Source organism: Ctenocephalides felis, unplaced genomic scaffold (assembly GCF_003426905.1).
Source record: "Ctenocephalides felis isolate EL2017-DRISC unplaced genomic scaffold, ASM342690v1 CF-g0.4_SCAFFOLD_00845, whole genome shotgun sequence".
Lineage (NCBI taxonomy): Eukaryota > Metazoa > Arthropoda > Insecta > Siphonaptera > Pulicidae > Ctenocephalides > Ctenocephalides felis.
Window position 1 is genome coordinate 35823539 of NW_020536999.1, and position 25371 is coordinate 35848909.

Sequence of the window (25371 nt, forward strand, 5' to 3'; positions counted from 1 at the left end):
GTGGTATTGGAGATTTAAATCTTATTTATTAGGAAAGACTTTGCTTGCCCAGACAATAGCTCGATGTTTGGATGTTCCTTTTGCTATTTGCGATTGTACTACTCTTACACAAGCAGGCTATGTTGGAGAAGATATAGAGAGTGTGATAGCAAAATTGCTTCAAGATGCTAATTTCAGGTTATTTTTATATTCTACTTTGTTTTTGTTATGACTGCCATTTGACATTTTTAACCTTGAGTATGCTGAAGATGATTAGGCATACATTTTTATTTATTTTTCAAATACTAAACTCAAATGTGGGAATTATATGTGTACATATCATCCATGACTGTTATTGCAGTACTTGCCAACTTTTATTTTAGATTTTATTTATGTTTTATATTTATAGCCAAAAAATTAAAATCTTGCTATAGTTATGTAAATATATGAAGAATATTTGATTAAGAATATTTGCACCTAATATAATGCAGCTGATATTATGTACTCTGTATCCTTCTATGTATTTATGCTGATTATTCAATTATCATGTAAATCTTTATTTATTATATAATTTTTGTCAAAAAGCGTTGAACGTGCTCAGACAGGAATAGTGTTTTTGGATGAAGTTGATAAGATTGGGGCAGTGCCCGGAATTCATCAGTTACGAGATGTTGGAGGGGAAGGTGTTCAGCAAGGGATGTTGAAAATGTTAGAAGGAACTGTTGTGAATGTTCCGGAAAGAAACTCACCAAGAAAGTTGCGTGGTGAAACTGTTCAAGTTGATACGACTAATATTTTATTCGTAGCATCTGGTGCATTTACAGGTAAATAATTTAAAATGAGTACTTTTTATATTTATTGTTAAGTTAGTATTTAATTAACTATCTCTTACATTCTATAAATAATAATAATTCAATTTATAAAATATTACTTCTTATTCCAGGTCTTGATAAACTAATTGCCCGAAGACACAATGAAAAATATCTTGGGTTTGGGTGCCCACCTGCTACATCACAGGGACGTAGAGCTGCACAAAAAGTTGGGGAAGGCATCGATGAAGATATGGCTGAGAGAGATGCTAGTTTAAAACGTGTTCAAGCTAGAGATTTGGTGGAGTTTGGTATGATACCGGAGTTTGTGGGAAGATTTCCTGTTCTTGTTCCATTCCATAGTCTAGATACAAGTATGTTAGTGAGAATTCTAACAGAACCAAAAAATGCATTGGTTCCTCAATACAGAGCTTTACTGGCTATGGATAGGTGTGAGTTGAGCTTCAGCAACTCTGCTCTGCAAGCAATTGCAAGTCAAGCGATGGAGAGACAAACTGGTGCAAGAGGATTACGAGCAATAATGGTATTGTATCTAAATTAATAAGTATCAAAATTAATAAATTAATAATTAATTGTAATCTAAATAAATAATCAAGAAATAGTTATGAATGTTGTGTTTTGTTGAAATATTTAATTAAAGTGTTTGAATATATAATAGCATCAAATTTTTTTAATAGGAGTCATTATTGCTTGAACCGATGTTTGAAATTCCTGGCAGTGATGTAAATAGTGTTCATATAACAGAACAATGTGTCCAAGGATCTGAAAAACCCAAATACGAGCGCAAACCAGCTCAAACTAATCAAAATCAAAAAACGACACCACCACATCGCGAGGCAGAGGATACAAGACCTACATCAGTAAGAGTGCAACAGTGACCGCTGCACATATTTTAAAATTTGAACGACTTAATAATTACTGCCTTCGGTGGTTAGATGCAAATATATTTTGACATATTTACAGACTTGTAAATAAAATAGAATTTATTTTTTATTATTTTACAAATATGGCAATATCTAAATAAGTTTTCATGTTATAATTTTGTAAATAATATTTAGAATGATTTAGGTATAAATAATTTATGAAAAATATTCATAATTTAGAATAACAACTGTATGTAACTATAAAGAATGGGATAAACAACATTTAAAAAAAGATTATTATATTGATGTTATATCAATACAGTGATAAAAAACAGTGATTTATTTCACATTATTTATGATTGTGTGAAAAATTTATATGAATAAAGGAAATATTGATATAAATTTTCTTCTGTTTACCACTTTTGTAAGCTATGATTTTTTGCGAATAATGGGCAGTACGGTTTACTCTCAAATTATACAATGCAAGTGGAACTTATGCATTCTATATTTTTATTTGTGGTGTTTTGTAAATACCCGAATTAAACATGCTGAATTTGTATTATATATTGAGAAAATTGATTATTGAAGGATAAATTTTCAAATTTGCAACTTTTTGTAACTCAATTGACGATCTAGGAGAACAACTTCTAACTTACTATCGGTACTATCAGACGGTACAAACTTGGTATCATAAAGTAGTGATTAATAAAATGTTATAAATATTGTTTAATAGTTGTGAGAACTATTGAGAGACCGGTGAGAACACATAAGGGGGCGTCCATTCATCACGTGAGCGAGTTTTTAAGGATTTTTAACCCCCCCTCCCCCTTGGTGATACGTGGTGATATTCAGAAAAATCCCCCCTCCCCCACCAAACATTACGCGTATTTTTAGTTACGTGAAAAAACAAAAATTTTTGATTCTTTTTTTGAAAGTGTTTGAATTTTTTTAAAAAAATCAGTTAAAAAATTAATACACGTGATATCTTACCATACCCCCCCTTCCTCACGTGATATTTCGTGATATTTTGTCAAACCCCCCTTCCCCCTAAAAACCTCACGTGATTAATGGACGCCCCCTAATGATGGTCTTCAGTAACTTTATATTAATTCCAAATTGATACAATTTTTTTTAATAAATTTATTTGACATATTTATAATAACAAATAATCATAGAATTAAATATTCCATTACCATAAAACACGAAATCCAAAACCGCCACCGGACAAGTGGCGCCAGAGGGTTGCGTAGTAGATTTGGAAGTTTTATGCCTCAGTTTCCCTTAGGCTTTCGAGGTGCACGTGTCGTATCGTGTTCTGCAAATATTCAGTCGAATATTATTTACGCGCGTTATGAAAATCAAGATTTCATCGAACATGAAATCCTAATAAATAGAATGATAATCTAAAATTAATAGTGAGTAAAACTGATAATGTAAATTAAACAATCGTGATAAAGGTAACTCAAATTGTGAACCACGTGATAAAATTAATTGATATTATTAAAAAGTGTGCTTTCTGGAAGTAGATCGAAATTTAGAATTATACGTTTCAGAATATTTTATTTTTTTCGTTTCATAAAATACTGCATTGCAATTGCGCAACGATAATATCAGAAGTCGGGCAGTTATATAAAATTTATTAACATAAAAATTCATACAAAAATTATATCAAGTTGTATGTTTGTTCCTATACAATTGTGTTAGTCATTATTGATTTTATTTGAATAGCTCTGTTGAATATTTTGATTATCAATCTCAAATTATACTTATCATAGCATATCTTCAAAATCGGTTTCTGGACAACCTGGTATCATACAGCAGTGAATCAATTTTCGCCTGAACATACAAATCAAACATATGTTTCCAACTGAAAATAGCCCTTCATGGCAATGGAAAATCTCTAATCTAACACTACTTGTTAGATAAAAATTATTAACATAAAAATTCATAAAAATATATATTTATTTATATATTTTTTCCAAGCAATTGTCTAATACATAATTAATTTTATTTGAATGGCTCTGTTGAATATTTTGATTATCAATCTCAAATTATACTTATCATAGCATATCTTCAAAATCCGTTTCTGGACATCCTGGTATCTTACAGAAGTGAATCAATTTTCGCCTGAACATACAAATCAAACATATGTTTCCAACTGAAAATAGCCATTCATGACAATGAAAAATCTCTAATCTAACACTACTTGCTAGTTAAAATTATTAACAAAAAGATTCATAAAAATATATATTTATACATTTTTTTCCAAGCAATTGTCTAATACATATTTAATTTTATTTGAATAGCTATGTTGAATACGAGATCTTGATTATCCATCTGCAAATATACCATATTTATTTTATTTTTTTTTTAACCCCCGCTATGTACTACATGTTATCACGCAGTATTGATATCAATTATCACTTGGAGATACAGATAAAAAATATGCTTACAACTGAAAATGGCTATTTTAGGCACTACGGTGTTAAATGGCAATGGGAAATCTAACACTATTTTTCGAGTTGTTAGCTCACAATCAGCTCATTATTTTGCTCTGTGGCGGAGCACTCATTATTATATACAATTTTTCTCCTGCTACTAAATTATCTAATCAATTTTTTTTATCTCTTTTTTTTTAATACTGTCGCCATCGATGTTTTTGAATAATTTTTTGATCATCTCGCCAAGACTACTACTATTATTACGCAATTGCAAAACTTCGACCAGTTCTAATCTTTCCATTAAAATTTTCAGATTCATTTCAAACCATATCAACACAACATTTCTTCTATTTGATATGACTGCAATATTGATAACTGATACCTTTCTAATTAACAAAAGTGAGTGAAATTCGGAAATCGGCGTAGGGAAATCTCATTAAACGATTTTCACATGTTCATGTTGGATTCTGAAGTGAATTTCCAGATGAAAGCCGTCATGTTCGAGTTAGTTTGTGAGTAAAATCAAGTGTCGTTTGAACTCTAGTGCCATAGACGTGGAACAACCTTGTGAACAGTTACCGCAGCTGAAGGATATTCAAAATGCATTGCGGAAAGGAATCGACTCTCGTCATATTAATGATGGTGCTAGCAGGTAGGATTATATAAGATATCCCGTTATTCACAATCGAATTTGATATGAGGATGATAAACATTGCATTATTGTAAATATCATAACTTAAAAATAGACCCAGGAGCAAATATGTATTTGACTCCCCCTCGGTTCCCTTGCGCAAAACCTTGGATTGGCTGTTTATTTATATATCAAATTAACTTTTCTAATCATAATCATGGAATTATTATTAAACATTATCGTAGCATTAGCTATAGTATTTACCCCATAGGGTAATCCTGCTAAATCCACTTGTAATCTAGATACTTTAGAAGTTAAGTGCATTCTTGCAAGTTTAATTGCACTTTTAAAACTTTTATCTACACGCAAGTTTTAGCAAAAACTATCAGAATGTATTTAAACTATATTATTCTCTGGGGAATATAAAATTATTAATAATGCGGTTTGCTATTTGAGTTTCAGAAAGAACATTTTGATTCTTTTGCATGTCTAAATTTAAAACGCATTAATTTTAGATTTCAGTAACCTTGCAAAAGTTTGATTTCTATACGAATTTTAGATATTTTTATGAATGTTTTGAGATATTTAAGGGGCACAACTAGTGTAAAATTTTCAAAAAATCGAATTTTCAATTTTTCCATATTTCGATAGGTTATACCTTTAAAAATATCATAACAATTTTAAATCGATACCTTAAATAGTTTTTGAGTTAGCCATTTAAAGAGTATATATATAGTATAAAGTATAACGATCATTTAATCTTTAAACGCGTTTTTCTCGAAACAGCATTTTCTGAATTTGCTGCAGCGATTACTCAAAAACAAATGATCCAATCACTATCAAATTTTTTTACATGTTCTATATATAGTTCTCCGTAAAATTAACTATCGATTTTTTGATCGGATCAAAAATCGAACTTTGGCAGTCCAAAAACGACCAAAATTTAAAATTCGACTTTTTTTAAAAACGCCGTCATTTTGTCAATTTTTGATTTTTTTCTTTATCGTAGCTTATTTTACAAACAATATTATCTAGTTTAATGAGATTTTTTTTTAAATTTCATCCACGTAGAAGGTCGGAATCACTGCGCAGTGAAGGGCCTTTTTTTTGTCGCGCCGTTGGAGATCAACGATAACTTAAAAAATATTTAATTTGTTTCTCCAAAAATTTTACTATGTATTCTTAAAACATGTATAAATATATTCCTAAAATTTTGAAATGATTGATAAGGTAGTTTTTTTAATATAAATTCCCAAAAATCACCTTTTTTTGGGCGGTTACACTAGTTGTGCCCCTCGAGGTATACATTCGTTACACATATTCATTTACACATGCATGTAAGTTCATTTTGCTGAAAAGCAAGTTGAAAATTGTTACAATAGATTTATTTCCAATTTATTATTGGAAATATTATAACTATAATATATTATAATCATATTAGAAATTCAGTATTTTGGAAAGTTCGTTAAGACCATGTCCTCTATCATCAATTTATACAAATTTTTAATGCCAAATAATTTTTTTCAACAAAATTTTGCAAAATTTCGCAAAATTAATAAGCACGATTTCTATAATGTTTTTTGTTTTTAAATATTCAAAATTGGTTCAGAATCTTTGGCGAAAACGTGGTCATCAATTTTCACTTTTTTCTGCTAATTCTAAAGAGCGAGTTTTTATGGCTTTTAAATTTTATAATTTTTTAATTAAGGCGAGTTCTTATAGCGTTTTGTCATTTTATGAATCGGTGCAGCCGTGTTTGAGAAATCGAAAGTCGTTTTTTGGCTCATTACTCATACATTAACATATTGTTTTTTTCCAATTCTGGAAATGGTACAGATTGACTGAAAAAGTAAAAATAACATAAAAAATGTAAAGAACATTAATTTCTCCCTCAGAAAGTTAATAAATGGGCCTAAAATTAATTCATGGGGTTGGTAATTATTAAATTAATGTTCATATTTAGTATTGTTATGTCTATTTATTCAAAAATATAAGTGTATAATACATACACACAATGCAATTTATTCTGTGGTGCCAAAAATAGACTTTTGCATAAAAATTAGAAATTGGATAGATATTTAATTTGTCCTTATCATATTTTTATGTTTCGGACCTGATCTCTCGTCTACATTTAATTTAAACATATACGCTTGTACCTGTCCACCTCAGTGAAATCACTTGTCATTTCTCATACGGCCTGAATGGAAAATTTCGTATATATATTGCATAACATTAAATCCTCGCGCCTGTGCACGCAGAGCAGAACTTCTGCCTTGGTCCGTATAAAATAAAATTCGATCATCCGAACTGAAATATGGGTGCTACGGCGTCGCGGATAATGAATTTGGGAATAAAAAATGTACCAACATGTACAACTACACTGACAAGAAAGATATATGGACGTCATTCCGGTTTTGATATATGGCCTTAGGCGACGCATTTCGAAACTTTGAATTAAAACGTAATGAGTTTCGTCATTTTTATTGCCTCGCGGTACCTTTTCGGAAATGCAGAGAAATGGGCACTTTATCCCGAAACTGGGTGATCTATATAGTATGCTGAAAAAGTATTGCTGCGGTAGATTGCATGCTGCGATTAGAATCAACAGTTATTGTGATGGACGATTAATGGAAGAGTTGGCGCTGAACTGAGCATCCGATCGACCTTATATCTGGCTATACTAATATATATTCTTAGAACTTACATATAGACACTATTTTAATACTATACTAATCAAAAGCAATTGTTTTTATATATAAAATTTGATATGAATAGTATAATATTGATCTTATCTTTCTGTACCAAAACGTCTTCTATTTTCATACAATAAATCCGGTTCCGGCCAAGACCACTAACAATGATATTAAAGATAATGCATACATTCAAATGATAATTATTCTATTTATAGTTTCCACAAAATATCCGTTGACCGAATATTACTAAAAACTGTATGAAAGAGTAATAATTTTATTACCATCCCTCACCTCAAAAAACTTCTGAAAAAACGCCTAGTTAAGTTTTTGAACAGTTAGACATATATATGTTAACAATTGCCTCGACATTCCAATTATTGCTTGGATCACATTTAAGGAAATGGCTTGGATTTTCCATAGCATTGTGTTCTTAATGCAAGTGTATTTCTGATTGTTAAATTATATTATTAATATCACATAAAATGTGATCTTTTCAATTTCAATCTGATTTCGATTAGACCGATATGTACGGATCTAATAAATCTGTAATTATTAGATACTCAGTTTTTTAATTGGCCTGGAATAACTCATTACTATATTATTATATATTAGTACATTGTTATATTTAGAAAAACCTTAGCTTTTATTCTCTTTAGCTTTTAGTGTTAATTTCGTTTTCATCAACGTACTAATTTATTACATTTATTGGTTTATTTTTCAATCGTCTTACTAATTTATCAGATTGGTGTATAATAATAACTAATACTAACTAAATGTTGAATCTAAACTAATATATTATACATCTTTATGTCCTAAAAAATATTCAATTTCGTAACACAAATTGAAATGCTGCTTTAGATAGCCTGGCCCCGCATATTATTTTGCAACAATTCAGAATATTTGCTGCATAATTAATATAATTTTATTTAAATGTTTGGTCTTTTCTTAAAGTTAGGCATCATTTATATTGAAAATCTAGATAAGAAAAATACTTCAATAATATGATCTTATTTAAGGAAATAGAATTTTGAACATTTTTTTCTGAATCTTGCTATTTTAGACAATACCATGCTTCATTCGTGCTTTATTTAATGCAAGTGTATTTGTTTAATATTCAGTAAATAATTATTATTATGATATTTAATCAAAGAAAAAATGTGATATTAAATTAAAGGCAAATATTTTTCTATTTAATATAGAATTCTGCTTTGTTATTCAAATTTTGTATAAATATATTTGATATACACAAGCTTTAGCATAAAGATGAGTCTTCATTTAAATGTTGCCATGAATATCTTTCTTATATTTACCTAGTTTCCTCTTGGCGGAAAAAATGCAAATACGTTATTCATGAGCATTGATATATGCCATCCGCTTTTGTATGTATTACGACAAACTTATATGAGCACACATATTGAGAAAAATACACATGCAATTATTTCTATTCGGGTATATATATATATATATATATATATATATATATATATATATATATATTAATATTTGTATATATGTCCTATAACATGTATAACTCAAGAACTATATCAGCACAAAGAGACTAATCTACTTTAAAAAATAGCATGCCTTGTAATATTAAGTTTTCTTAATAATAATTTAAAAAGATAATATTAATTTGTAAGTGATATATCGAGTGGTAAATTCGTCACGTGGATGACCTGAATATAACCCTACTTAGTTTCTAGAACTCAAAATCTTAAAATAAACTTGAAACAAAATACAAATTTTATGTTTTTTTTTTTATTATAATCAGTTTTTTATTTGAATTTTGTGTTCAAAACACAACATTAATATATACTAAAATGTTGATAAGTTCTTTAATATTCTCCTATATTTATATATATATATATATATATATATATATATATATTATATACTGGAATATGAATTGCCTCGATTATACAATATTATATTTTTTATTATATCAAAGATGAAACATTTGATAAGTTTCCCAATCTAGTATTTGTATATAAGAATTTAAATATAATTTTATTTCTATCATTAATTTCCAAGAAAACAAATAATTATTTGACAAGTATGAATCACGTTTTACTACGTATATAATTTATATATAAAAATAGTAAAATTGAAATTTGGACAAAAATTTTCTTCTTATGGTAAAACTTATTTGACGACCATAACTTTCGATGGTATTTGCTCCAGGAAAAAGTTTCACGTAGTTTTTTTCTCCTTGATTTCGTCACAAAACGAACAATGATGAAACGTTTTTCGTGAAATTCTTCCGATATAGTTTTCATTTCGTCTCAGTGTTGCAAAAGTTTCTCCGATTTCGGAAAAAGCGTAGTATTCATCTAGCAAAGGATTCGCGCTTTTCCGCGCACCGAAAATTCGAAGCACGCTCTGATATTCGCTAGGGGAAAAATCCCACTCACGATTGAAAACTATTGTAAAAGCTTTGAAATACTGTAGCTATTACACTCTATCGTTTTGTTCCAAATACCGATATATTGAACGAGATTTTGCAAATTATTCGTGTCCAATTTCATTGCCATGAAAAATCGTTGATCGATAAAAAATAATGGGGAAATAAATAAATAATATATTAGAATCTGTTACCTCATCAAATTTTACGTATTGAAATTATTACATTGTATATTTATATACAATTGAACTTTTTCATTTCCATATAAAATAAATTATAAACTGTTTATAAAAAAACATTGAGAAATTAGTTTGAAATTTAAAAGTGGCTTTCAAAGAAAAACCAAAGGTTTATCTGTAATTAGTTTAACTCTAATTAAATTTTTTTGTAACGTATATTTTTACCAGAATTTACAGATTACATCATTGTATCATCTATTTTGTTTTTGTTGTTTCGAGATTTTTTATATCACTTTAATGTAAAAATTACATTATATAAATTTATCACATGTATACCTATCTTCAATTGCAGATAACATAATAATTAGAATTTTAATACATTAACATATCTATTACATACTTTAAATATAAATAACATTATGTAGCAAATATCTCACAAAAACCACATACATTATATTAATAAGGAGAAAGTCTGATAAAATAATTTGTAATTGATATGTTATGATTAATTTTGTACTAGTAGAAAATCAAAAACAATTTTTTTTAAAAAAAATTTGGCGACACATAGTTTGAATACCAAAATATATTTTTTGTGTTATCTCTAGTAAATATGCCACCGGGTGTATCAAATAATTTCTAATCAATATTATTTTGTAATATTTACGTTAGTAGTCTTTGATTTAGAATTAACAGATTGCAGAATGAAGTTAAAATAAAAAAATGAATTATATTAAATTTTTGAAGATAAAATAACAGTACCTATATATTTCTTCATTACTGAAATTTTTATAATAATCATATAACAAATTTAAATTTGATTTAAAATAAACTTTTTATATAATTAGTACATACTCATGTATATATTGAAATTTACAAAAATGATTAGAAATGCAATTTCATAAATTACTGCTTGCTATAATTTTCTTTTTTAGAATATTACAAATAATGTTAAAAAGTTGTTGAATTTATTTATTTATTTTACCTCAATTTACTAAAAAAAATATGTGAAAAATTATAGTAATATTTGGGTTAAATTTAAAAACAAATATATCATGTTATTGGCAATTGAAATGTTATAATCAACTTACAATTCCAAATTTACAAATAAATAAATATACTCAATTTTACATATTTATAAGATTAATAACTTTATTTAAAATGTCTTATTCTATAACACTTAGCTATGAACATATTTTCATGTTATAGAACATTCATATATACAAACATTATGATTTATATTTAATCAGTCTGCATCGAGCATTCGTGCGATACACATCGGTAAATAAATTTACATAATCTGATAAGAGCGAGTGAGTCAGTAAGTGAACAATGGAATCCGGCCAGTACGGCCAGGAAAGTGACGACGATGACAGTGGTCATCATGATTTTGAGGATTGTGAATTGAATCCAGTTGATAACAGAATTACGTCAATAGAAGAGTTTGAATACGAAATGGATGACATTAGTGATTATGAAATAAATGATTTGGATAATAATATTAATGAAACAAAAGTTAGTGAAATTAATTTAGTTAAAAATTGTGAATATAAAAAAAGTAATAAGAAAAGTATTAAAAAGGGAGTAATAGATTTTAGAAAGAAAAGAAGATTGTTAAGTAATAAAATATTTGATAAGAATCGCGAAAAGTTAAGTGTGATAAGGAAAAAAGGTGACATTAAAGTACAAGTTAACAAAACACGTTTAGAGAAAACTAATAATGATGGAATTAATGAAAACGATGTAAATATCGATTGGGCAAGTGAAGTAAATGAAGAAATGGATAGTAATTTAAATAAAAAACCTATGAAGAGGAGTTTTTCTATTATGATGAAAGGAATGAAGGTCCATTTGTTATATATGCAGAATCAAAAGATAAAAATTTGGGTAGACTACATCCAATGGCGTTAGGAAGAATTTTACATACAAAAGTGTCAAGTGTTAGTAATAAGATAAGTAATGTTGCAGCTATAGGTATAAATAAAATAAAAATATGTTTTAATGATTGGAAGAGTGCTAATACAGTGGTAAAACAGAAATTACTGGACGAGTATAATATTAAAACTTATATTCCGAAACATAAAACTACGAGAATAGGTATTATATTTAATGTAGACCCAGAGATTGAAGAAGATGAAATCATGAGTTGCATTAAAACGGATGTTGAAATTATTAAAGTGAAGTGTATTAAAAATAAAAAGGCATATAATAGCAGCTATAAAACACAAAGAGTGAAGATTTGGTTCAGGGGCAGTTATCTTCCAGAAAATGTATTTATTCATTCAGTAGCTTGCGAGGTTCAACCTTTTATTGAAAATGTTATACAGTGCCACAAATGCTGGAGGTTCGGCCATATTCGTCTTCAGTGCCAGGGCAGGCAAAGATGTAGAAAATGTTCGGATGAACATGATGTAAAAGAATGTGTGAGCCAAATAGAAATATGTGCTTTATGCCGAAATAATCATCAAGCGAATGATAGAAATTGTCAAACGTATTTATATAATAAAAAATTAAAGGAGTTGAAAGCATATCAGAATATTTCTATAAGTGAAGCTAAGCAAATATTGCGTAAGAGAACATATGCAGATATAGTACAGACCAAATTTTATAACAGAGATTATCAAAATGTATTTCCTTCATTAATTAAACAATCAGATAATCAATTAAACAGATTTAATAATAACAAGTTTGAAATGTTAAATCATATTAAAGAAAAAGAAGTAGAAATTAATGAAGAAAATATATTGAAAATTAGAAAACCTAAGCACACGACATTAAGAATTGAAGGAAGACAAAGAAGAATAAATGCAGAAGAATACAAGGAAAGGAGAAAGGAAGTAACGAAATACAATAGTGAAGAAAATAACCCAAATAAAAATGAAGATGAAAAAGAAAAAAAAAAGAAGATGAAGCAACAATTCAAAGAAATTTTTAACAAAATAAGGCACAGATTAAGTTTTAAAACAGAGATAAACACAGAGAATATATGGACAGCCCTGGAAGAAGAAATAGAATCATTGTGTACTGAAAAAGCATGATGGAAACTAATAAAATAGGCAATGCTATTGAAGATACAGGTACGGAATAATAGTTTAAAATATAATAAATTCAACAACAAAACAATTATGGCAAGTAGAGTTATTATGGAAAAAAATAAAACTAATATTTTAAATATGAAAAAATTTAGAAATAAAAATATTAAAATTATGCAATGGAATGCAAGATCTTTACCGTCAAATAGAGAAAGTTTAGAGAATTTTATTTATGAAGAAAACATTGATGTTATTTTGATATCTGAGACTTGGTTTAAAATAACTCAGGAATACAAGTTTAAAAATTTTATTATTATTAGAGAAGACAGATTAGATGGAAAAGGAGGAACTGCTATATTGATTAATAAAAATATGAAGTTTAAAGAATATAAAATTAATAGGGAATACATTAATATGGATTTGTGTCAAATGTGTGCTGCAGAAATATTATTAGGAAGTAAGAAAATAGTATGTGTATCATTATATGTTTCACCAAAGGCTAATATTTCAGAAGGGCAATGGAATAGTTTACTGAATGGAATTAAAAAACCCTGTATAATTGGAGGAGATTTTAATGTCCATAGTCAAGCTTGGGGTTGTGACTATGAAGATACAAAAGGACGTAGACTACTGGAAGCGATAGAGGAGAACCAACTTTTTATATTAAACGATAATAATAAAGTAATTAGTAATAGAATATGTAAATCAATAGTTGATATTACTATCTGCTCTTCAGACATAGCACATAAAATAGTATGGTATATGTATAATGATGATCTAGGCTCAGATCATTATCCAATAATAATGGAATTAAATGAAAAAAAGATCTTTGATGAAACTACATCTAATAGAAAATGGAGGTGTAGTAAGGCTAATTGGGAGCAATATAGAAAAGAAATTGAAGAGAAAATTGAAACAATTAAGATTTCAAAAAAAGAAATAAATTATGACACTTTTGTGGATATTGTTAATGAAGCAGCAATGAAGAGTATCCCAAAAACTGAAGGAATAGTAAAAAAAAGGATAATAAAACAAATTTGGTGGGATGAAGAATGTAACACCTTAATTAAAAAAAGGAGAGAAGCAGAAAAAAAATATAGGAAAAATATGAACTTACAAAACTATTTACAATGTAATCTTGTTAAAAATGAGGTAAGAGCAAAGTTAAAGCAAAAAAAAAAAGAAAGCTGGGATAACTACATTAAAACTCTGAACCCAAACACACCAACCAAGCAAATATATAGTATGATTAAAAGATTGAAAAATATTGGAGAAGATACTGAAAAAGAAAATAAAAGATGCGACAACAATTGGATAGATATGTTATTGAATAAAATAGCCCCAATGGGAGTAAAGGATAGTTGTATGAGATTGCAATACTTGAAAGATAAAAACTATATCAAAGAAGTCATGAAACCGTTTAATAAATGGGAGATGGACGTCGCAATGAATAGGAGAAAAGACACTGCACCAGGAATAGATAATATTCATTACGTTATGTTATCTGAATTACCAAATATAGGTAAGGAAGTGCTATTAAGATTAATCAATAAGTATTGGTTGGATACACAAATAGTTAGAGACTGGAATAAATATAATATAATTCTTTTTAAAAAGACAAATGGAAATGCAGATAATACAGATAATTACAGACCTATATCACTAGCATCGTGTGTTGCTAAAACCAAAGATTTAATGATAAAAAGAAGATTGGAGTGGTTTGTAGAGAAAAATAAAATATTATCTAAAAGTCAATACGGATTCAGAAGAGGGCTGAGTACGAAGGATAATTTATGTAAATTAATGGTTGATATTAATTTGGCATTTTCAAGAAATAATTATGTGGTGGCACTCTTTTGCGATATTAAAGGGGCATATGATAATGTCGTCCCAAGTATAATGTTCCAAGAATTAATTAAAATAGGATTACCATTCCGATTGGTGTCAGCCTTAACATTTAATATATATGAAAGGAATATAATAGTTAAGAAAGATAACAAAATAATTGGTGAAAGAGTAGTGAATAAAGGACTACCACAAGGAGGTATACTTAGCCCATTATTGTATGCTATATATGTAAGAGATATAGATAATATTTGGGTAAGAGGTACGAATATTATACAATATGCCGATGACATACTCATTTATGTAGAACAAAGGGATTTAAATCTAGCGTTTAATATTATGAAGGAAAATATTAAAAAACTTCATGAATGGTTGAGGGGTAAAGGCTTGGAACTTTCGGATGAGAAAAGCTCGATAGGGGTATTCACAAGACATAGGTTGAATGATTTACCAACTCATATTAGTACGGAAGAGCATTCAATAGCGGTTAAAAATAGTAATAAATTTTTAGGAGTCAAGGTGGATCAAAAATTGAAATTTAAAGAATGTATACAAGATATTAAAAAGAAAATAGAAAAAAGGATAAACTTATTAAGAGTGGTGAACAAAACATGGTGGGGTGCTCATCCACAAACGAGTTTAGAGCTATATAAAACTTTGATTAGACCAATTTTAGATTATGGTAGCATTGCTTATCACAGTAGTCCACATGTAAAGGTGTTGGATAAAGTACAATATAGATGTATCAGAATATGTATTGGCGCAATGAAATCCACGCCAATAAATGCAATGTTAGTTGAAAGTGGAGAATTACCTCTAAAACTAAGATGGAAATATTTAATCCATAAATATATTTATAAGAAGATATTAAGAAGAGAGCCAAATATTATTAGTGGATTAGAAGAATTGGAAAAATTAATGGAGAATAATAAATTTTGGGATAATAAGCAAAATATTATGGTAGACAGTTTGAATTTCATGAAGAAAACTAATGTTTATAAGATATATGAAAACAACGTTAATCTTAAAAAATTATGGTTTGATGAAGGTAAACAATTTTTTGTCAATATTAATAATGAAGAGACAAATATTATAAACAGTAGAGGATATGAGGAAATCTACACAGATGGCTCTAAAGTAAATAATGAAGTAGGGTGTGCCATGATCCATGAGAAGAAAGAATTTCAAAAAATGATAAAACTACCAGATTTTGTTTCAGTATATACTGCGGAATTAGTAGCTATAGGAGAAGCGGTAAAATATATTAAAAACTTGAACATAAGAAGAGCAATTGTATATACCGATTGTAAAAGTTGTGTAGAAAAATTAATAAGCATAAACAAAAAAAATCTTTTTGAGGAAGAAATTTATACAGAAATTCGAAGCGAGTTAGAAAATATAAAATTGATAGGAAATGAGATAAAAATTACGTGGATCAGAGGACATAATGGAATAGAGGGAAATGAAAAGGTGGATAAATTAGCAAAAATAGCAACGAAACAAGGAGAAAAAATGGACATTATGCTGAAAAGTGATGTGGAAAACATAAGTAAAAGAAATGTGGAAGAGGAATGGCAAAAAATTTGGGATGACACGGTAAAGGGAAAAACATATAAGACTATAGAGAATAAAATTAGAAAAAAAACTTGGTTTAAAAGCCTTAAAAATGAAGATAGAAAATTTGTAACTACGTTAAGTAGAATCAGATTAAACCATGGCAATTTTCCAAGTCACTTATATAAAATTGGTATTAGGTCTTCAGCTATCTGTGAATGTGGAGAAGAAGACGGAAATATAGAACATATTATTATGAAATGTAGCAGGTATATAAAACAACGAGAAGAAATGCTGGACAAATATTATGACGACAAAAGTATAATAAAACCAATTGCATGGATTTGCATAATAAGAAATGAAAGAAATTATAAAATATTATATGAATTTATTGTAAAATCTAAATTAGTTATATAATTTTAATTTAGTAATAAAATGTTATGTATTTATTCCTAATGTATATTCATTATGTTTGTATATGACCAAATGTTATATAACGAAGTCAAATAAAAAAAAAAAAAAAAAAAAAAAAAAAAAAAAAAAAAAAAAAAAAAAAAATGATTTATATTTATAAGAGTGAGTTTGATAAAGAAATGAATTCTGTTATATATTTCACACACAGTGACGTAAAATATATACTTTTGAATTGTGCTCCCACATGCTACATAAAATAACATAATATACATACGCCTTTGTATCACGATAACATTTTATTAAAATATTTGTTTGTGCCTTTCGCCTTTCCGTCACAATGCCTCATTTGAAAATCTTTACCCATATGCTTCTAAAATATGTCAATATAATTTATTCCTGGCAATACGAGTAATTTACCCCGAAGCGTACAAAGCCTAAAATTGCGATACGCGCTCGCCTACACAAGACTCAATTTTCAAACTTAATGTATTTATAATATTTCATCTTAATTATGGAATGCTTTGCATGATTAATTTCGAAAACTTTTCCACTTGAATTTATTATTGATAAGCAAAATATAAAATTACTTCCATTTTAAACACAATTAAGAGTATAACTCAATTTGTATCGAGCACGGTAATCTCGTTCATAACTATATCAATAATTAAATTATGTTAATTGAGCGAATTTGATTCGGCTATATCTGTAATTAAAACGTATCTCATTCGATCGGACAATGGTTATTCATTTTGCAGTGTGCATTATTACTCGGCTGCACATTGCCATTATAAACCCATTATTGTTATCAATGAAATGTTGGCGAATAATTGGACAGTTTGCGCGCTGAGCTGTTATTGATGCCGTCACATCGCCCTGGTTGCTGCTCGACGCCGCTCGCCGCCACTTGCCGCCGCTAATTTGTCGTAGGCATTTTTAGCCACGGAATTGTACGCTCTGCGGGAACTAAATTGCTACTATAGTGCTAGATATTTGATATATTTCATGAGGACCTTATTGTTTTTAAAATGTTTATTTACTTGATGATTTACTTATTTGTTCAATGATTCCACCAAACATAATTACTAAATAGAAACAAATCGAAATAATTTTTCTAAATGGTAAGGGTCTACCGTATTTCATGTATGCTCGCAAATTTTCCAGTTTGGATAAATGCTTTTCAAAAATTAATTTAAAAAGCACATTAGATAACACATATTTTTAACGGACAATTTTTTATATTTAGAGTTTGAAAATGAGTGTACCTACCTACTATAAATTGGAAATTATCTTTCTTTGTTTGATACACTTGATAAAATAATCAAAACCAATATTCAGAATTTAAGATGAAATTTAGATTAGAATTTTTTGTTTTTATTTTTTTACCAGCTATCAGAACCTTACGTCCTATGAGCTGTTGGTCTGAAACTTCTTACTTCGTATTTTTTAGATAGTAACCCAATGGTTAATCCATTCATATTTGGTAATTTTGTTATTAGAATTAATCTAATAGGGCTGACTTAAATTTAGATTGGAATGTAGTACAAAAATACAAGGCAAACCATTGGGGTTTCCTTCTAAAAAATGTCACTGTTAATATCCAAATCAATTACTCAATATATATTCATAAACAGATTGCACTTTATATGTAAATAAAAAAATATTCAGAATTTAAGCATTTGACTAGCCACATCACCCGGTTTGTACGCGATTTTAAATTTGTTCTAAAATTGTTTATCGTAATAGTGCTTTTTATTTGAATTTTGGAAATGGAATAGTACCTTTTATTGAAACACTGCTCTTTCATTGAATATTTTACAATTTACATGTAAAATAAGCCTTATATCTTTGAAATATTACATGTATCTCTTTATGTAATTATTATCTCAATAAATATATAATTTTTGCAATTTTATATTTGGTAAAATATTCTTTCCAATACCAATAAGTCAGTTACTTTGTATTATACAGTTAATTAACTCAAAATGGATAATTGCTTATTCAGATTTCAGTAGAATCATTTTAATGTTGTTATTAAATTTTTTAATAATTGAAATATAAACTATGATTTCATACGTATACAGTACTATGGCAAATTTGTCTGTGCTAAAAATATTTTTTTCAGATCTTTTAGTACAAATTAACTGTATTTTTATGTACAATGAGGTTCTAATCATCAAATTATGAATATATATTTTAAAATGATATATTTTTTATTAAAAATGTAGTGAATTAATTTTTTTCTTTTTATTTTATACTTATATTGGACTAAATATGATTTGAAGAAAGAATAGCTTTTTAGGGCATTTCTACAAATATATGTATCACATCACTACTAGAGATATATATCTAATAATAATCTCCTAACTGAGAGTATGGACAACTACTGAGTTTCCTTCCAACAATTTTAAATTATAAGCAATTTTATCACAACTGCTTATAGAACACTAAGACTGGTTCTGAATACAACGAAGATGATTATTCGTATTTAGTGAAAGAATTCCCTTACTTTTCATAAGTCGAGCCCCACAGCCCCACACAGATTTTTGGAGGATCATGATATAAACATTTGAAAATATTATCCCGGAAAAATACAAGGAGAATATATCATAAATTAAGATTTGCTCTGAATACCGTATAATTAAGTAAACATTTTCATAATAATCTATAAGAAATTACCGTGTACTAATAGGCTTAATACCCTGCGCTGGGTGTCCGTGCAGACTTCGGGACCTTAACGAATGCTCTTGCATAATGAATATTTAATTAACGTAAAAGCGTAGAGAAAAAAAGTTAATCACAATAAAACCCGATGCTCAGTATAATGGGAAATATCAGTACTCAGCGATCTGAATAATGAAAATCCGTGAACAGACGGGATGGTGAACATACTTGTTCGCATCCATGTCAAATGAAAGAATCCGTTTTCGATTTTTAACGTTTTTTATAGCTACACGTGGACGTACTAATTACATATGCTTTACCTTTTATTACAGAGTTTTATCAGATAGAGTACAATTTAAAAGCTTGGCAAATTAATATAATTTTAGATTTCATATGTGTAGAATTCTAGAAAATGTTAAGTGCCAATGTATACTGTTGGTATAACAGCTTTAAAATTTATATTTTTTCTATTTTTATTTAAACTGCCATCTATTTTTATATATTACATATATGAAGATATTCTGTAAATACTGCTATTTTTACAGATGGCTTGTAGAAGTAATCGCGGCAGTTGTTTCTTCTATTTGTGATCTATTTTTATTATAGAATTTTTGTTTTAATTATTTATGCAGTAATGCCTCGTAAGGTCATTTTCACTTGATATGTCGAATTCTGATATGCTTGATATAAAGGCTAAAAAGGTGGTTATCAAACCCAGAGCTAGTAGTATAGAGCAAAATATCAAGGAATAACTTTTTTTATTGTCTGTCAGCTCATAGCTTTTTCACACAAAATATGAGTTTTTGAGAATTTGAGCAATCAAATTACGACAAAATTTGAATATAAATGCAAATTAACTGTGAAACTTGAAACTCTTAATGCAGGACCATAAATTCAAAACAATATAGTCAGTGATACTGAATCTATATAATAGTATTGTTCCACAATTATATTGTCATCATAACAGTACATAATTGGATAATACATTAGTAACATTACATGATACTATGTTATAAGTCACAACATTCCCTGTTACACTGCATATTCCCAATAACATTATCTGAATTGAAGATCAATCGAACATCAGGAGGAGTATTTGAATATCAATCGAATAACGAAGTGGAAAAAATCCAATAAGATCGAATATTCTTGGAACATGAAATCAAACAAGAGATGATGAATAATTTACATTGCTGAAATCATTTTTATTACTTTGTAAATCTATTTTTATATTGTTATAAATCAAGTTGATATAGAACTTGTTATCGTGTTATGATTATATACTGATGTCTTCATTGAATATATAAAAATAATGAAAATTAATCTGTTGATTATCGATACTCGACATTGATCTTTTCTCACAGTCATTAGTTATAAACTAATGATTCTACCGAATAAATTTATGGGCCAAAAGTTCATCAGATTGGATCTTAAATAAATCAGTTATATTTAGAATAATCAGTTATATTTAAAAAAAATTTTTATAAGACAATTGGAAATTTTTCGGATTGGAAAATGATTATTGAAAATCTGCTTTGTTATACTAGTAATTGTGATGCATGAAGTCGCTATAAATAATAGTTTTAGATAATGAAATTTTTTATTAATATGCATAGAAATATAACAAATAAATGCGCACTTAATTACATCATTGATATTTGAAATACATAACACTATAATTATTTTGTTTCACTATAAATTGTCTCTGTCTTTAGTGGACGCTTAGCAAATATAATTAAAGAACCACAATGAGTAGAAGTTAGTAGTATTATTACTACCTTAAATAATGAATACTACTGTGTAAGAGCAAAAATAAGCTTTTATAAAAAAAATTACAAGTAAATATTCAACAAAATTTTTATACGTAGCAGAGTTCTAGTGAAAGCTTTTTTTAAGTCTCTTTGGTAGCTTTTGAACGGAACGCTCGTCTTGCTTTGGGTCTGGTTGCAAACCATAATTTCTACAACTGTTATCAATCTATCAAATAAACACTGCAGTTTAATTATAACGAAATAATACTTAAAAATAAAATTAATAATAAAATATTAAAAAATTCATACCTGGACATTATAACAAACTTTTTCTTTCGTATCTTTTTACAGCAATCATTATGTGTTCTATGAGCTGTACTGAACACTGCTTATTACTAAGACGTTGGTTGTGGTTAGTAGGCTATCCATTGATTGACCTCACTCTATCTTAAATATAGTTTTAATTTTTATACTGAACGCTATTGCAAGACAACTCTCAGGTCGTCATTCTAATTAGGGTATTGCATTAATGACGGGTTAAGAAACATGTTGCTGTCTATATTTGCAAGTGAAAATCTATGTCACTGCAGCCTGACAACAGGATCACGTGCCAAGCCTCGCCTGTGACGCACACGGCCACGGTGAGAGCAACCCCTTCCTGTTTTAGGCGCAAAATCACGGCGTCACCTAAGTATAAATGGAAGTAATTCTAGCATATTTATGCATTTACATATGAGTGGTATGCAAAGATAAAAGTTGTACTGGATTGTTATCCGTAAAATGGTAGAATATTATTAGATCTTTTAACCAATTTTAGTAGGTGCCACGAAATGAACGAAAATGTCTGTCCCTTAGCACCGGACACTAAGTCGTCCCTTACTGCCGGAAGGTAAACATATTGATATTTCTTGTAAGAATTTACGTAATTGATTCCAATTATTTAATTTTGTTCTGTATGAGTGCTAACAGTCACTACATACCCCCATTTTTCGTATTTCCTAGTCAAAGAATGAAAAGCTTATAGTAAATGCACCAGCTGAGAGCATCGGTATGGCCCAATCAAAAGGGTGGATAAATAGTGACTTTTTTTTGTAATATCTAAGAATATTTGTCAAAAACACATGTGCAGACATTCTAGAGTGTGGGGATCGCTACATATGTGATCAATTATTTTGAAATGTACGGTACTAGGTGTCACTGTTTAAAATCCTATTTTTTGATACTAAAGTTTGATTTATAGTATTAATTATTTTTTAGCAAAGATTTTGGTTTTGTTAATTTAGTTTGATTTCTAACTTTGTTATCTAACATAAATCATAATTTAATAAACATTTCGTAAAATATTTTTTGATTTATTTATAAATAACCTTAGGTGTCCGCCACTAGGGAACTTTTCCCTAATCTTATAGAACTTTGGGGTTATGATTGGAAGAAATTCATAGCGATCACTGCTTATTGAAATCAGACACCTTTAATGTAAACAAACTGACAATATCCTTTATCAAAGTTATGTTCGAGACGAAAAATCTTATATATTATTTAAAATGCGAATATATAGTCCTTTAAAAAAGGTTTCCATTTCGAGTTCCAGTACCGTGCACATGCATGCTTATTTATGTTTCATTCATTTCGTGAAGTTTGTCTCCGAGTCTGACAAAGCACGCGGCGTAAGTAACTTTGCGTGTTCAGTTGACTGGTGCCGTCGCGCTGCGCCGTTACTTTACCCGCTTAATTTACCGCAGTTCATTATTTAGTTTACCTAAATGCAAATATAATTCTTCCTCTGTTCCATTACCTTCGGAGAAAACATAAAAACGATATTTTAGACGCTGAAGTCGTAAATGCTCGTAATGCTTGCGAATGTAATACCGAAACACGATTAGAAATAACAGCGCTATATGCTTGTTGAAGTAGCAAAGCTATTCTGCAATATTTATATATCTGAACTTTTTTTTTATTGGATAATCAGAAATTACATTCTATATTCATAAATATTGAATTTAAAATTAATACTGTGTTTTATATACATATTCTTACTTATAATTTAAATTTTAGACATTATCCAGTGTCCATACTCACAGTCGTCACTTTCAATTACAAAACCTGAATCGACGTCCATCCAAATGAGTTAGCTAGCAAAGTGTACTTGGAAAGTCAGCTTTCAGACTAAAACGTATTATAAAATACCCACATAACCTATATATTGTAGTTATTTGTGCCTTATATTTAACTTCCCGTAGGGCGAGCTATAGTAATCGCAAAAAAATCGAAACTGAAATTTTGGCATACCTTAGAAAAAATGGATGTATGTGTGTGCGTGTGTGTGTGTGTGTTCGGATACAAATTTTCGTCGACGATTTCGGGAACACGGACCAACTGATTTGAATAGTTCAAAAAACATTCGATTCGTATTGATAACGAGGCATGCTTATTAGTTTTTGGCGAAGACAGGTCTAGCCGTTTCGAACTCAGTTCAAAAAGCATTTTATTTGTATTGACTAAATGAAAAACTGTTCAAATTTTTGGAAAGGTAGGTCCAACGACTTCGGAGATATGGAGGAAAAAGTAAAAAAATGAGCCATTTGGTGGTCAAATATGAACATCAAATTATCATATATTTTATAGAGATTTTAACAATAAGTATTAATTTTGTTTACATTCCTATGGGTTCCGTTCCAATGTTAACGCGTTAGACGGCGACGCGGCGCTTACGCGATTTGATGTTTCGTCTTTATGCAGTTAAAGCAGTATGATTGCTTTGAAAAAAAGTTCAGAATTTCCAAAATATTTCAAAATAAATAATTTAAGATAGAATGATTTAATATGGTTCGAAATTCTATTAAAAGTTTTAAATCATTAATCAACTTTTATTGATTATTTTTAATTACTCGAATCTTGAATTGCGGTACGAAAAGTTCCAGCAATTTGCCTTAAGGCACGATGCCCTAATTGCTTTAAGACAGAATTCCACTTACAGCTAGTTTTTTGCTATTCTTGTTTTTTCTTGTCGCTTTCAATTACAAAACCAGAATCGGTGTCCATTCAAATGAGTTAGCCAGAAAAATGTATTTGGAAAGCCAGCCACCAGACTAAAACGCGAATAGCTCACAGACCTCATCTAGTTATTTTTATTTACTTCACATTTTTCAACTGATTATTTTTATATTACCTTTCTTTTACTGGTTTTTATTGTTTATTTTTATATTTTTTCATATTACTAGTACATACCTAATTGGGCGCAACAATAATTACTAATCAAAATCGTATTCCGTTTGTATTGGTTCTCAGTTCATTTTTGTATATATCGCAGAATTAAGTTATTAAAAGTAGGTAATGGCTTTTTTATCTTTTAAAATATTCTGTGTAGGATGAATAACGAATTTTTGGTTGTCTTCGTGCTTGCTGTTTTATTATACCTCGTACTGTAGATTGAAACAGATTACTCGTTTTGGACCAAAATTGTAGAATTGGGAGTAAAGTTTGTGCACTCACGATCATTGCAGTATTGGATTTCACTCGATATTCTCATATCTCTATTGCATGCATACATACAACTTCTATAGTCTTTTATATTTTTCATCAGAAGAGTACCAACAATGACCTCAAGATAACTAAATAAAATGATAAAATATTTCAAGCGTAAAGGATTTTACTGAAAAATTTTTAGATTGAGATTTCTTGGGAATTATAAATGAAAAAAAAACATATTCCAAAAAAAAACAAATTAAATAGAAAAAAATACTTACTTAAATGTGTTTCAAGTTATAGTTAAAAGAAAAAATGTTGTTTATTATTAATTTGAATAGCAATGAAAACTTAATGATCTGAAAAGCCTGTTGTGATGAATTTTATATGTACTACGTTTGTTTTTATTGATGGCATAATTATTGTAATTGTGATGAGTTTTTTAGAAAAAAGATACGAATAGAGTTTAACCGTCGAATATATAAGCATTTCATCAGCTACAAAAAGTTATGATATTTGTAAGTTACAAATAAATAATATATTTGTAAGTTACAAATTGTAACTATTCACAATTAATATAATTGAGAATCGAAAACCAACACAAATAACCCTACGATAAAATGACAATTTCTATT

General features: G+C 28.6%; 2 protein-coding genes across 2 annotated transcripts in view; both read left to right on the forward strand.

The window, feature by feature from the left end:
- LOC113382854 (ATP-dependent Clp protease ATP-binding subunit clpX-like, mitochondrial) overlaps positions 1-1956 on the forward strand; it is a 3442-nt gene extending 1486 nt beyond the window's left edge. The window contains exons 2-5 of the mRNA XM_026621104.1: positions 33-177; positions 565-803; positions 923-1332; positions 1487-1956. Coding sequence (XP_026476889.1) covers positions 33-177; positions 565-803; positions 923-1332; positions 1487-1687 — 995 coding nt within the window. The 3' untranslated portion in view covers positions 1688-1956. The remainder of the gene's footprint in view (positions 1-32; positions 178-564; positions 804-922; positions 1333-1486) is intronic.
- Positions 1957-4512: 2556 nt separating this feature from the next.
- Positions 4513-25371, forward strand: part of LOC113373335 (hemicentin-2-like) — a 283752-nt gene continuing 262893 nt past the window's right edge. The window contains exon 1 of the mRNA XM_026613647.1: positions 4513-4765. Coding sequence (XP_026469432.1) covers positions 4714-4765 — 52 coding nt within the window. The 5' untranslated portion in view covers positions 4513-4713. The remainder of the gene's footprint in view (positions 4766-25371) is intronic.